At 38.4% G+C, this 13,621-nt stretch overlaps 2 protein-coding genes across 3 annotated transcripts; one reads left to right on the top strand and one right to left on the bottom strand.

Annotated features, from left to right (window-relative positions):
* Positions 1-795: 795 nt before the first annotated feature.
* LOC122088115 lies at positions 796-6,194 on the top strand. The gene is made up of 4 exons (XM_042657274.1): positions 796-1,072; positions 3,436-3,529; positions 3,618-3,722; positions 5,372-6,194. The coding sequence occupies exons 1-4, from the start codon at positions 888-890 to the stop codon at positions 5,639-5,641; spliced, it is 654 nt and encodes a 217-aa protein (XP_042513208.1). The 5' UTR covers positions 796-887; the 3' UTR covers positions 5,642-6,194.
* Positions 6,195-8,001: 1,807 nt separating this feature from the next.
* LOC122088326 (ADP-ribosylation factor 2-like) lies at positions 8,002-11,335 on the bottom strand. Of its 2 annotated transcripts, none has more exons than XM_042657557.1 (7): positions 11,187-11,335; positions 10,908-11,068; positions 10,263-10,333; positions 9,501-9,620; positions 9,287-9,405; positions 8,798-8,879; positions 8,002-8,253 (listed from the first exon to the last, which is right to left on the bottom strand). In XM_042657557.1, exons 2-7 carry the CDS (start codon positions 11,053-11,055, stop codon positions 8,248-8,250), a joined length of 546 nt encoding a protein of 181 aa, XP_042513491.1. In that variant the 5' UTR covers positions 11,056-11,068; positions 11,187-11,335; the 3' UTR covers positions 8,002-8,247. The 2 variants fall into 2 exon arrangements, with proteins under 2 accessions (XP_042513491.1, XP_042513492.1); XM_042657558.1 differs by having other exon boundaries at positions 10,908-11,092; positions 11,187-11,330.
* Positions 11,336-13,621: the final 2,286 nt, after the last annotated feature.

Here is a 13,621-nt window from a genome sequence, read left to right as displayed (position 1 = left end):
AATAAGCTCAAGTTTTTTGCAGTGAATGACCTTTGGATACAGTCTCTGTTCCAACTTAGGTTGCAGGAACGGAATGAGATGCTTCGATTACTGGCAAATGCTTTCAAAGGTGGCCCTCTCGAGTTCTTAGCTGTTTCTGTCATTCAAGTAGCCTTCTGTTGTTCTCCCCCCCTATAAGCAAGCTAAAGTCACTATCACTCTATCAGCTCTACTAAAGTACCAAAGGTGCGCTCCACCAATAGTTTTATAACTAATGATTATATTTACGACTTAACATCGACTCTTTACATTGAAATGTTTTCACCTAAACTTTTTTTGAGTTGCACAGAGGGGATGTGGCAAGGGTGGCGAAAGGAAGTGGAGAGGGGTTACCATAGAGTGTAAGGTAGGGGTGAGAGGTGGGGAATATGCTAGAAAAAGGCTGCGGAAGTGATATGCCCCTTACACCTTGACAAGTCAGCTAAAAATTAAGGGTGTTGAGCAAGAGAAGAGAGGGAGATGTTGGGTGACACAACAAACATACACCTAGTGTGTTGTATATGTAAAATGTTAAACCAAACACCTAAAATAGGGACCCAAACCAAATACAGACTGGGTTAAAACGGAATATTTGACAGAATAAAAAATGAATCAAAATCAAACCGAGTCGATTAGGTTCTATTTTGAAAAATAAGTTTCTTATTCCATTTCGATTTCCATAGGTTGTATCTTGAACCGAACTGAAAAACCAAAATCGAACCGATCGATACCTATAGAAGGGGTTCCGAGTCGGAACGTTCCAACCTTCACGCAAACGAGAAAGGATCCAAGGGAACCTGTCCCAACTCGTATTAAGAACTAAAACTTGGAGAAGTAATGAGAACCGAGGAATTGACTGCTGTGTCTGGATGGAAAAGGAAGAAGAGGTGATCGAGGGCTTAGAGAAGGTAGTCATAGGAGAGGAGACCATGGAGGTGGAGGAGGAGTTGGTTGCAGAGGAAAGCCATCTCAAACCCTCGAGAACTGTTGATCTGCTTCGTAAATTTCTCGCAGTTCAGCAGCGAAGGGCTGAAGCTTATGCAAAGTTACGAAGGTACGTTACAATACCAAGGCGAATAAAAAAAATAATACCTAGAAAATTATTTGATGTTTTTGAAATTGGTTTAGTTCTTTGATCAACCATTTCTCTTTGATAATCTATTTTTGCATTTGCAAATTCCTGTTGTTGCGTTCTTCTTATGCTAATCTGTTAGGGATGAAGTTTTGTCAGGACTGTAATGGATTTTGTGGTAAATGCGCTGTTGATGTCCTTTTTCTTTATAGCTCTATTGGTTTTATCACTCATACTACGTTGTTCAGTGATCTTGTGGGTGTTTGCTTGGATGCATGAATGATTTCATTTGAAATGGCACCCCAGATTGCATAGTTGTTGTGGTTTAAGGAATTATAGCTTACAGGTGCGTTTTATGGGGAAGTTGGAGATACAGATGTTGAAAAGATTGGATTTTTAGAGTTTTAACTCTCTCCTTATACACTAGCATGGGAAATCACTGTGCAAACCAAATTTGTCATTGCCCAAGAAAAAGAGGAAGTGATGTTGTTAGAATTATGGTGGAGCAGAATGGGTATAAGGGAAGTTTCAAGCAGCAAACAGGAACATTTTTATAGAATGTCATGCGAAATTTGTCTTTTGAAAACCCTTGGTACCATATGAAGGAGGAAGAAAATGAGAGGCCGGGGGATGTAATTGTTGTTTTAAGATGATACTTCATTATCCTTCTCCAGGAGTCACATAGCATGAGCACACCCTCCTGAAGGTGTTGTCATTTTGTCTCTTCTTGAGAAGGATAAGAGAATTTTGTAATCCAACGCAGTCAGTGTGATTTTTCCTTTATTTTTTTATTTTTTTTTCTGGCTTGATAATCGAGCCTAATCCTGATAACAGTCTTACCCTCTTAAACCTTCCAGTTTAATCTGTAAAAGAAAAGCTCCTAGAAAGCATAATGCTATGGTATGGGAGATAAACCAGAAAAGGTTAAAACTTGTGATGTGGTGCAAAGGAGAGAGGAAAATCAAAATTCCTTCTCACATCTGTAATGTTTGTTTTGCAATCGATGACAGTGAATCATTTTTCTTGCAAGGTTGGATTGGATATATTTCTTTTGCCCTTTACAAGCGACTAGGATCATGCAGATGATGTCAGGAATTTTTCTGTTGGCTTGACAATCCAGTCTCTTTTGCCAGTGGTAAAAGATGTTTTGGGGATGGACCATTTATGTGGACCTCTGAAGTCAGAGCATTTAAGAGGAGCACCAAAACAGAGTCATCAGGAGCAAATGTCGTTAGAGAAGTTGCTGACTTGGCAGCAACCTCTTGTTGCTCTGCAACGTGGTTGTTGCTTTTTATTTGGTTACTGTGATATTCTTGAATATTGTTCCCAGGAGGAAATTGAGGAAGCGAGTAAAGAGAGCAACCCTGCTTCCCCCTTCCCCACCACCCCACCACCCAAAAAAAAAAAAAAAACACCTCCTTCCTTCTCCCTGCAATGTATATTCCCATTCGTGTATTCAGAAGTAACTAAACACTTGAAACCCTTAACCTCTCCCATTTTGATTCGGTAATTATTTATTTTAAACTTTTAGCAGCCATATGTATACTGACCCAATCATTCCACTAGGGTGATCTCATTATCAATCCTTGAATTCACTCTTTAAGAGTGAGAACACCTACAATTCTCAAATTACAGGTTACTCGAGAATGTTCTTTGCTGGAAGCCAGTCTATATGGCAGAAGTATGCATGAAGGTAGACTGATATTTTGATTATTTATGCCTCTATGATTAGAATCCATAATGGGTTGAACAGTGGAGGTGTCTCTGTCATTCTCCATCTTTATTTTTAACTCAGTGAAGCTTAGAATCCATATCTATATGTGCATGTAGCTAAGCATCTATGCACTCTGTAGCTGCTTAAATTTTTAGGTTGATTTTTCACTCTGGTGCTATTGCACTGTTACTCCCTCACACTCTTGCACTCACTTTGTTGTTTGGGCATTTTTTATGTGTGATGAAACTGTCAGTAAGAAATTTGATGCCAATGTCATGTGACATAGATTACCAGAGAAAGTGACCTACAGATGAGATCCCAAAACGCTCTTCCTGGACTAACTGCCAGAAAACTACGTTGAATGAACCTCGGTACTCCCTTTAGATTCCTTCCGATCTTCTGGATTTTGAGAACATGAGATTCTATTTACGCTATATTGTCTTTCATGATCAGCGATAACGAGTGCCGTTACAAAAATAGTAGCTCTATGAGAGAAAAATTCATCAAATATTCATCAAGAAAACCCCTTATATCCTGTTTTATTGTGGTATGGGATCTAATTCTCGTATACTACTATGTCGTACTTCACGAAAAATATAAGCATTATTGACAGTTGATGGTGCTTTGGCAGTGGGTTTACCGAATATATGGGTGGGGGAGGCGACTTGGCCTACCAACAACTTTGCAGTGAGATTACAGTAGAGTTCAGTGATTGCTCAAAACAAGTAAGTTACTGAATCATGATAAAATATTTATGCTAATTTTTATTTTAACACGTTGCACTGAAATTTAAATTCTCTGACATCGATGCAGGTCCTCGAAATGGAATCTCAACTTCTGAACCCTGATTTATGCCGAGATGATCTGGCTTGCCTATTGAGAGATGTTCAGGTGCAGGAAAAGCAGAAATTACATCTGGTATTGTCCTGCTCTTTCACATTGTCTTTTTTCTAGTTTTATTTGACTTTAGTATATAGGGAAACTCCATAATCTGAATACTTTTAACCAGGAATTATTATCTGTCAAGGATATAGCTATATGTTTCGAGATGTGTGTTTTGACTTTACCAAAACTCCCTGACCAATCTTCAACCCTATATGACTCTTCAACTGATATCAGCTTTTATCATCTCCATCACCAGGAAGGTCTATAAGAAAGCTTTTCATCAGAAAATAAGAAGGAATTATATTGCTTTTGAGGATGTAAGATCAAAGAGAGTGAGCTGACTTGATCAGCTCCCAATATTGTTACGCAAGGAGGGTTAGATCGAGTGAATCTTTGAGGCCTTTCCCTTTTTTCTTTTTTAAGAAGAAAACTTACCAAAAGGACTTTTGGTGCTCATTGATCTAGTCACTGAGAGCTAGGAACACTTGCACCTGTTTTTGTCAATACAAAACTAAGCCTTATATCAACCCTAACTTGACCAGAGCTGTGAAGAGTACTGTTCACCTAACTGGGGTGGGCCCTGTGAGTCAAGACAAAGCCCAAATTTTTCTGCCAACTGACATTTCTACTTGGAATTTTAGTAAATAGAGAAGCATGACATAACATTAGTTGAAATAGCTTAGATAACCAAATTGAGTAATGAGTTCTTTATAAACTTTGGTGAGGAGTTTTTCCTTTCATTCTTGCACTTTCTTAGCGATTCAATAGGGAGAACATATGTGGTTCAGGGTCACTAGAGCTGGGATACCAAGGTGATGCCCGATTGAACATTTGGAAAGTGTAATCCTAATGTTTTTAGAACCAACCGTAAGGTTGAACTGGAAAGGTTTTGGATCAAATCAAGCTAGTTCAACTTTCGGGTCTAGTGCATCAATGCATGTTTGCCAGATGACATCATAATGCAGAACTAAACTCAAGCCAGAGTAGATCCAGTCGGAGATTAGCTTGCAATATCGAGTCATAGGAAAAGAGCCCAACCGACAACGAGGAGAAAATTATTAGCCAAACCAAAACAGGTCAGATCAGGCTGTGAGTCTGGTTGAAGGTCAGTTATGGACTGGAGAACAATTCTGCAAAGTTATATCAGATCGAAATGCATACATTTGTCTCTTACACTATGGGGATGGTGAGAGATATATTTTACATCCTGGAGGGGCGGTTTGAACCATTGATTTACGTAATTGGAAGTAACCAATTAGGTTTCATCAGAAACCTAGAAATCAATTGATGATCCGATTTGAGTACTTCTATGGAATACCGTAGAAGGGAGAAGTAAATTTATTGAAAACCTATTTATGACAACCAGATGACTTTGTCTATAAAATTGCTGCACAATGGTACTAAATTTTGGGGAAGAGACAAAAAGGTTATGGGCATTAATTCCTGTCCAATTAACCAAAGGATACGCTTCTTCGTTTTGAGCTGACTGAATTTGATTCCTTCTGCTACTCTAGTTTATTATTCAATATTTTGTGTTTTGTTTCAAGCATTTCTCTGACTACAAGAATAATAGTGTAGGGATTCATCTGGACTACTTTCTTAACCTTTTACTATATGTGTTCCCTTGCATGATGATTTTGTACATGGTTTCTGATTTTCCTGGCAAACATTACCTTCCATAGACAGCGACAATTCAGATTTTAAAGAAGGCTGGCCGTCCCTCGGAACGTCTAGTAACCCATGAGCACTGCAGTTTTAGCCAGCCAGCAAAGCATGAGTGTGTGCATGTCCATGAAATAACAGAAGCTGCAGGAACTGAGGACGCTGAGGCAGATGCAGAGTATGACAGTGCCCTCAATGAAGCCATCAGAGGGGTGCAGGATGCAGTGACAAACATAAACGAACATCTAGAGGAAGTCAGATATGAGATTGAGGCACTTGAAGCTGAGTAATTTCTTAAACTTCATATTTGGTTTAGATTGCTCAACTGGGGAGCATACGTTGCCCTTGTGTCTCTAACCATGTTGGCGTACATGTCTTATATTATGCATATTAATTTGGAAAGTTTTTCTAGTCCACCAGGTCTAGAGAGTGTCTTTGGGCTGGTACAAGCATCTGCCATGTGGCAGATTGGATAGAATTGAAATTGTGGACAAATGGATCTAAAGGTCCTCTGCCCACAGATCAAGTTTCAGTCAAAACAGAGTTGGCCAAGTGGCAAAATAAAGTATTAAAAATCTAGTGGAAAATGAAGGTTTTCTAGAAAGAAATGTACGGCTGAAAATGCAAGGAAATATGTCAAACATAGGAGTGTATTGTGGTTGAATCTAAGTCTGAAATTTGACTGTCCATTCTAGACCATTTTCAAGGTATCCATATGGTCAAGATTGCCATATCACCCTTTCACGTGGCAAAACATGGTGTCAGTCCAGAGATACTCTCTAGTCTTGTTGGACTAGAAATTTTATTCCCCTTTAATTCATTATTTTTGGTTTTGTTCCTGTACCTAGATTCTCCTTGTTCCTTTTACCCCATCCTATGATGCCTTCTAGTGAATTGAGGACTATGGCATATATGGTCAAAAGTATACCTGCATGAAGAGAATTGGCACAACTTGCAGATTCAGATTCTTCCCGCCCCCACTTTAAAATGAAAAATTCTGATTTATGTGCATCTATGTCTGTGTATGCACGACATAGATGCATACAGAAGGCATCATAGGAGAGAGAGAGAGAGAGAGAGAGAGAGAGAGAGAGAGAGAGAGAGAGAGAGAGAGAGAGAGAGGCTACGCTCCAGCACAGATAATACTCTCCCAAAATCAGTAAGAATTATTTCTAGCTTACAGAATTATTCTGCCCAACTATCAATCTGTTGAACTATTATCAGAATGCGAGATATTCTTCACAACTTCTAAGAAATAAGAAATCCACCACCCTTATTCCGGAATAACCCTAAAAGATTTTAAAACCCTGTATCGGATCAGGTCAATTGGCCGCTCCAACGTGGGATCGGACGGTATTGAATCAAACCGAACATAGATCAGCTGTTACCGGGCAAGATAGGGCCAAATCTTCCTATCCAACTTGGGATCAGCAATGTCCTATCCGATCTCAATTTTGTGATTGACAACTTTGTTTGAGACAAGAAAATATAATAAAATTAATGGTTATCATCAAAGTGGTAAAAGTAAGGAGTTGTCACTTTCTTTTGATCGCCCATGATCTTTTCAAAACTGTTTTTAAAGTTAAAAGTAATTTACCATTATGTCACACGGGATAGATGTCATTTTATTTCAACTGCATATGTGAAATGGCTTGATTTACCCTTGGAGGAAGAAGAATTGTATAATATTTAAAAGAGGAAAAACTGTTGAGATATAATTCTTTTTTCACTAAAAATAAGTGACCCAGTACACAGGTTTTAACTATTAAAAGGTTTGGGAGGGGCAAATGTATGCAATCTTACCCCTTGTTTCATAGTAGGGGCCGTCTTTAAGTTTCAAATTAGTGATCAACATGTTATAATAGTATAATTTAACTATTGTTCTGTAAGTCTCACCAATTATAATTTTTTTTTTTCATTAAATTTATTTATTGAACTGCAGAAAAAATGTCATAGGGAAGCATACATACAAATGAGGTGTGTAGAATGGTTTCCTATATAACGAGATCATTTCATGTGTAGAGGAGAGAGATAGAGAGAGGGTGCTAGTGTATCCTCCCGCAATAGCTTTAAGAACCTTTTCTTTATACATTTACTTGGAAAATCTTGTTATAACCAAGACTGGAGAAAAATAAATTGTAACCCAAGTTTGTTGGGTGAAGAAAAAACAAACTAGGGTATTAGGCCTTTACCTAAGAAGGATCGACGTGAATCTATCCAAAGCTCAAGTGGCTGCACATTATGGATCTACTAATGTTTGAATGTCATACTGACAAAATTACATGAGATTTCCAACCGCACTCCGGCAGAGAATTGGCCAGTAGGTGCAATGTCACATGCAGAGCTCAAGCTTAAGAGCTTAGGCAATCAGGGGCTGGTAAGATGTAAAAAGATGAGATGCCCCTTTCTAGAAACAACAGGCCAGGCGGAGTATCAGACCAAGGAGCACTGGCACCAGCTTGGCTAGTGACCAAGGATTACGGGAGAGGCCTACCACCTCACCCATCTTGTATGTGCAAGCTAGAGGCCAACTGCCAAGGGGTTTGGCCATCAGGTAATCCAACTTGATCTACCTTGATCCATAAAAAGTATGCGACAGCATCCATCCATGAAAACTAAGACTAACATATGTAACAACATCTAGCACCCGTAAGAAAATCACAAAGAAACTATATTTTAAACATCATAACAATTTCAAAGTTTACAATGTAAGACCTTGAATCTGATCGAGATACAAAAAGAATAGTGCTGAAACAAATGTAAGGAACAACAACTGAGGAAAAATTCTATTCTTGAACATGTAATCTGAAATGAAGGTACAAAGCTAGCAATCACACAAGTGTTCAATCCAGTCTGGTGATATAATTCTTTAGTTCTCCACCAGTAGTGATAAATGTCAAGCCTGGAAAGAATGAAGCAACTGGTGTCACTAAAATGGGCTAAATATCATGAAACATGAACAAAATCTATGCATCATTTAATTTTCACCATTACTAGTAAATCAGGACCCTATGGGCTGTTCAATTCTATGACGTCAAATCAGGACCCTAAAGCAGAAGTAAAATGCGAAGTGATAGTAATAATTCCTAGTCAAACTACAAGATTACAGGTTTAATGTACACACCAAAAAGGTTAAAAAGGAAAACAAACATATCAGATCTGGTATCATGAATAGGGAAACTGGCATTCTATGTATCAGGTGGACCAGCTGATACTGATTTAACCAATAGATGCCAATCCTTCACAATATTGGACAAGTATCATGCAGGATTGGGATTGTGAAGCATGCTCACATCAATAATACTGAATTTTAAATCCATGCCCAGAAGAGAAGGCATCCACTGGTTACAGGGTACATAGGTCTGCAATTTATCTGTAAGTTTTATCACTATCATTTGCATTATCTGTTTTGTTCCAATTTTTACTTCCATTTCTTCCTTTCTTACCTTGTTGGCAATGTTGCTGGAGAGCCAGTCCAGTCCTTCATACAATCCCTCACCAGATGTAGCACAGGTGCTTTGAATGTACCTGGGTAACAGAATCATTCTGGATCATCAACCGATATATCAAAAGTTCAAGGAAGATATTGCAAGAAAAAATTAGACATTCTAGCCTCTTCAGCTTGATTTGATTGCCAAGAGAGCAGAGACACATAAAATAAATCGAGTTACAGAACCATTTCACATGCTTGTAAGCTGTCCCACATGACATATTGCGATAGCAGGTTAAGAATTTACTCTAAAGAAGTTTCCATTTATCAAATGCTATTTGGATTATCTTTTCACTTTGTTTGATTTCGTTTTATGTTATGTATTTTATTTTAAGTATAATGTATAAGGATCTACATCAATAAAGACCAGCCAAAAGAAATACACCAAAGTTCATATTCCCACCCTACTACCGCTCAAGCATGAAAACAGGATGAGAAAATTTACCAGGTTCGCTGACGCAGGGAATGCAGACCAAGCTTATCAGTAATTTCAGCAGCATTCATTGCATTAGGAAGATCTTGCTTGTTGGCAAACACAAGCAAGACAGCATCTCGCAGTTCATCCTAAATGAGCAAGTTTGTTTGTCAGTATGATCACCAATAAACAATTGATGCCGAGAGAGAGAGAGGGAGGAAATAACCAGCATAAAACATTTTACCTCATTTAGCATCCGGTGAAGCTCATCCCTTGCCTCAACTACACGGTCTCTATCATTGCTGTCAATAACAAATATAAGACCCTGTGTGTTTTGGAAGTAGTGCCTCCACAATGGTCTGATCTGTTACCAACAATTCATATAATCACAAAATCAGTTAAATGGAACAAGAATAAAAAGCAAACTGTAAGGATATAAAACTGCAAGAAGAAAGGATGATTAGTTACTTTAACAACCAAAGCATGACATCAACACTCTCAATGGCACAACATGCCAACCGCCAACCAGCCGCACAAGAGCTGAAATATTAACTCTCCTCTGCGACTTCATAATGTCTCAATTAAATATATAGATATTTGAATAATCATGAGAATAATATGGTTGTTGATTGGCTCACTAACATAAGCGATTGTCCATGAAGACTTTCCCATTTCACAAATGAGGCATTTGCCTCTTGCATTTTCCATTAACACACATTTCCTCATGAATTCCCAGTGACATGAATAATAAACAGTGACATTTGAATTACAAATCCCATGCATGATTTCACATGGTATCACAGGATCTTCATAGTATCAAGGGATATCTCTCCGGTGTCCATAAAGCATGAAATTCCTACCACGGGAGTATAATAATTCTACTTATCCAAAGCCCTCTCATAACTAGAAACTAACCCTATTCGGAATGTAATGAATGATAAAATTAACTTATAAATATAAGAAAAGTATGGTACAATTATCAATTCCATGTTCAATTGCTCCTTACCTTGTCCTGGCCACCCACATCCCAAACGGTGAAGCTGATGTTTTTGTACTCCACAGTCTCTACATTGAAACCTACAACCAAGAAGAACATATTTATTCTCCAAAGCCATAATAACAAGATCTGCCAATAAAATGCCATAATAACTTTCAAGCATCAAATTATAAACATGCAACATATGATGGTGCATTATGTAAAGAGAAATGACATTTCGTTTTCAAGTTGAACCGAACAGAGGTAGATCTTTTTTTTGGAAAATATCATATTTCAATTTTCTCATTCAACATTTGCACAACAGACACAAAAACATGTAGAGATCCGAAATGTAGATATCAAATTCACTGAATTCTAGAAGTAGATCCCGCAGTACATATAAACACAAGAACATACGCAGTTCTGAGCAGCATCAATTGAAAATCAACCCAATGCAGAACACCACAGATGGAAATTCCGTTCGATGAGAACATAGCCGACACTGGATCAATGCAATGACGGAATGATTCCCGCCATAAAGAGCCTTGATCATCGGGTTTAAAGCAAGAAAGCTAATAATTCTCTCATTTGCAATACAAAACTGTAGATCAAGCAATCTACCAAACTCCCTAACACAATAATGAAGGAATCCCCATCGAAAGAAGCAGAACTTACCAATGGTAGGAATGGTGGTAACGATCTCTCCGAGCTTGAGCTTATAGAGGATGGTAGTTTTACCAGCGGCATCAAGACCAACCATAAGGATCCTCATTTCCTTCTTCGCAAAAAGGCGACTGAAGAGCCTTGAGAATTGGAGCCCCATTTCTTCGGAGAAGCTGAGAAACACCGAGGAACCAGATCTGAATGTCAGCCCAAAAGTAAGTGAAAAAACCAACCAAAATCAAACTCTACCTCAAAGAGAAGCTTCTTTGATGGAGGATTTGGGTCTCTTACCAGTCAGATCTCGAAATGCAGATCGAGGAGAAGAGGAGATCGGAAGATCTCTAAAGAAAGTTTGAAATCTTGGGAGGTAACGAAGGACAGGAAACGGCGAGGAAAGTAAACGAGAGAGTATCTGCATTTATAACCGAGTTCCACGCTTTAATGGTTTCTGTATTCTTTTTTTCCCGAATTGCCCATTAGAAGTAACATAAATCCCATGTATTGTCACGGAAGAAAGACAGCGCATGGAGAACTATTGAGGCTTAAGCAGTATTCCATAATCCATATTCTATCATTGATATATTTTTTTTGGGAAAATTACTGGATTACTCAAAATTGGGTTTTGACTTACAAAATTAACCAACCAACGATTAGGTTAACAGAACTACTCAAATTGAGTTTGGGTATTACAAAAATACCCAAAATGGTACTCCACTATCACCCAAATTTTATTCTTGACATTTATGCCCTTTCCTCTTCATCCTGTCATTCACTACTTCCATGTCTCTACCCCGGCAACGTCGTCCTCACGAAGAAAAAGGAAAGCCACGACAGCCAACAACGCTGCACCATGTAACTCAACCGCCCCCTCAATTCTTCCTCATTGGCCGAACCCTTTCTCTTCCTTTTCTTTCCCCGCTGCTGCAACTACTAAACAACAGCCACCGCCTGCAACTTTCTCATTCATCTTCTTTTTCTTCTTTTTCTTCTTCACACTGCTGAAATCCGACCAGCACCGCTTTATTCCTTCCACTTTGATTTTGACCTCAAGGCTCTTCCATGGTTTTCGATCGGGGAGCAAGGATGACCCATCACTGGCTTCCCACTCAGGTCGATGGACTCAGTCCCTGCTAGTCGAGTGAAAGGCCAGACCCCAACCTATGTGCATACATAACACTCCACCGGAGATCTTGGTGATTTGGGGCTCTCTGTTGCTCTCTGTTGCTTCCTCGTCTTGCAACCCTGTCGGAATATCCCAAGCCATCAGGAGTAAAGCGGGGAAGCAAGGGTAGGAGGTGTTGCTCGAAGTAAGGTGGAGGCAGGGGTAAAAATGTCAAAAAACATATTAAAGTGAGGGTTGAAAATTGTTACGAGTAGTTTGGTAAACCCAAACTCAAAAGTGAGTAATTTTGTAAACTCAAACTCAGTTTGGGTAATTTGGTTAAGAGAAACCCAAAAGTGGGTAATCATGTAGTTTTCTTTATTTTTTTTTTCTTTTGACAACACTATAACACCAATCATTAGATGCGCAAACAAAAATGGTGTGAGCCATTGTTCATATTTTATTTTCACAACATAATATCACCAATCATCAGATGCCACGTATGCAAACGATACAGAGTGGGCCCATTGTATGATTTTCTTCAAACAGTTTAATTTTTTTTTTTTGCTTGTTTTGAGAGGTTTTCTAGACCTATGTTTTTTTACTACATAGAGGGGGTGATATTGTAATTCTAACAGTTATATATCTAGGAATGTATCAGTCACCTAGTAAATTCTACTTAATTTAATCAAAATTTTCCATGTATGTCGAAGCATCATTATATTAGTTTATCGTCTTCATTTTTTTTGTTTTCTGCGTGGATCTCTGCAGTCCTTAATTTAGCAACACTTGATGTTGCCACTTAGCTAACTTTGATTGAATAGAAACTTAACATGTAAGGAAAAGACCCTTAGGATCCACCTGTTTGCAACATCACAATCGTGTCAACGTGCTACATGGCAGAATCATGATCTGTCTACAGAACCCTCTTCAGATTGGCCAGCCTAGTAATCCTTCATCCTCCTCCATAAATACATTGCAATTGTCAGTGTTACGAAAGGAAAAACTTCGTTAAAAGAGTCAAATCTTTCTCACATGAATATTTTTATTATTATTATTTTTTAATGAGTACAGATTTCTCCTACCACTAGCAACATGAGAAAACCTAAAAGCCTTGGTTTGATGCTATCCTTCTTCGAGGGCATCTTATAGGTCTTGGAATCATCATTTCAGAGTTGAGATTTGAAAATATATCCAAAAAAAAAAAAATTTTGAGATTTGAAATTGCATCGGTTGTTTTATAGCCATCAGTTTCCTTTTTGGGGCGTTGGGTGCATGGACATTGAAGCAAAGGCTCCTGTTGCCCAGAGAGTTGCATGCCTTATTTTTCTTGTTTATGAATTTGAATTCCTTGGGGTGTGGATTAAGGACACTTAAAATTGTGATTCTTTATATTTGGTATTTTCTAAAAGTGGGAGAGTTCTCTGAACAAGTGACATGGAGGAGCATAGTAATGAGGTGTGACAATATGGCATAGAACATGAGAAAGCAATGAGGTGCAAGGCCATTTCATGAATCTAGTTAGAATATTTTCTCCCTTCATACTTTCATAACTTTTGGGGACACTCGTTCTCGTTATTTTTGTGACAGAATTTGTTAATTTTTCCTTCAAATATCACCAAAC

Source organism: Macadamia integrifolia, chromosome 9 (genome assembly GCF_013358625.1).
Source record: "Macadamia integrifolia cultivar HAES 741 chromosome 9, SCU_Mint_v3, whole genome shotgun sequence".
NCBI lineage: Eukaryota > Viridiplantae > Streptophyta > Magnoliopsida > Proteales > Proteaceae > Macadamia > Macadamia integrifolia.
Note: the sequence above shows the minus strand (reverse complement) of the source record. Positions and strands in the feature narration are given on the sequence as shown.

Coding starts and splice junctions, on each gene's coding strand:
- LOC122088326 (XM_042657557.1), bottom strand. CDS start 11,055: ATGGGGCTCCAATTCTCAAGGCTCTTCAGTCGCCTTTTTGCGAAGAAG. Junction 9,621..10,262: donor ATGTGGGTGGCCAGGACAAG/GTAAGGAGCAAT, acceptor TGTTGGTAACAG/ATCAGACCATTGTGGAGGCA. Junction 9,406..9,500: donor TTCACCGGATGCTAAATGAG/GTAAAATGTTTT, acceptor TTGCTCATTTAG/GATGAACTGCGAGATGCTGT.
- LOC122088115 (XM_042657274.1), top strand. CDS start 888: ATGGAAAAGGAAGAAGAGGTGATCGAGGGCTTAGAGAAGGTAGTCATA. Junction 3,530..3,617: donor TCAGTGATTGCTCAAAACAA/GTAAGTTACTGA, acceptor ACATCGATGCAG/GTCCTCGAAATGGAATCTCA. Junction 3,723..5,371: donor AAAAGCAGAAATTACATCTG/GTATTGTCCTGC, acceptor TACCTTCCATAG/ACAGCGACAATTCAGATTTT.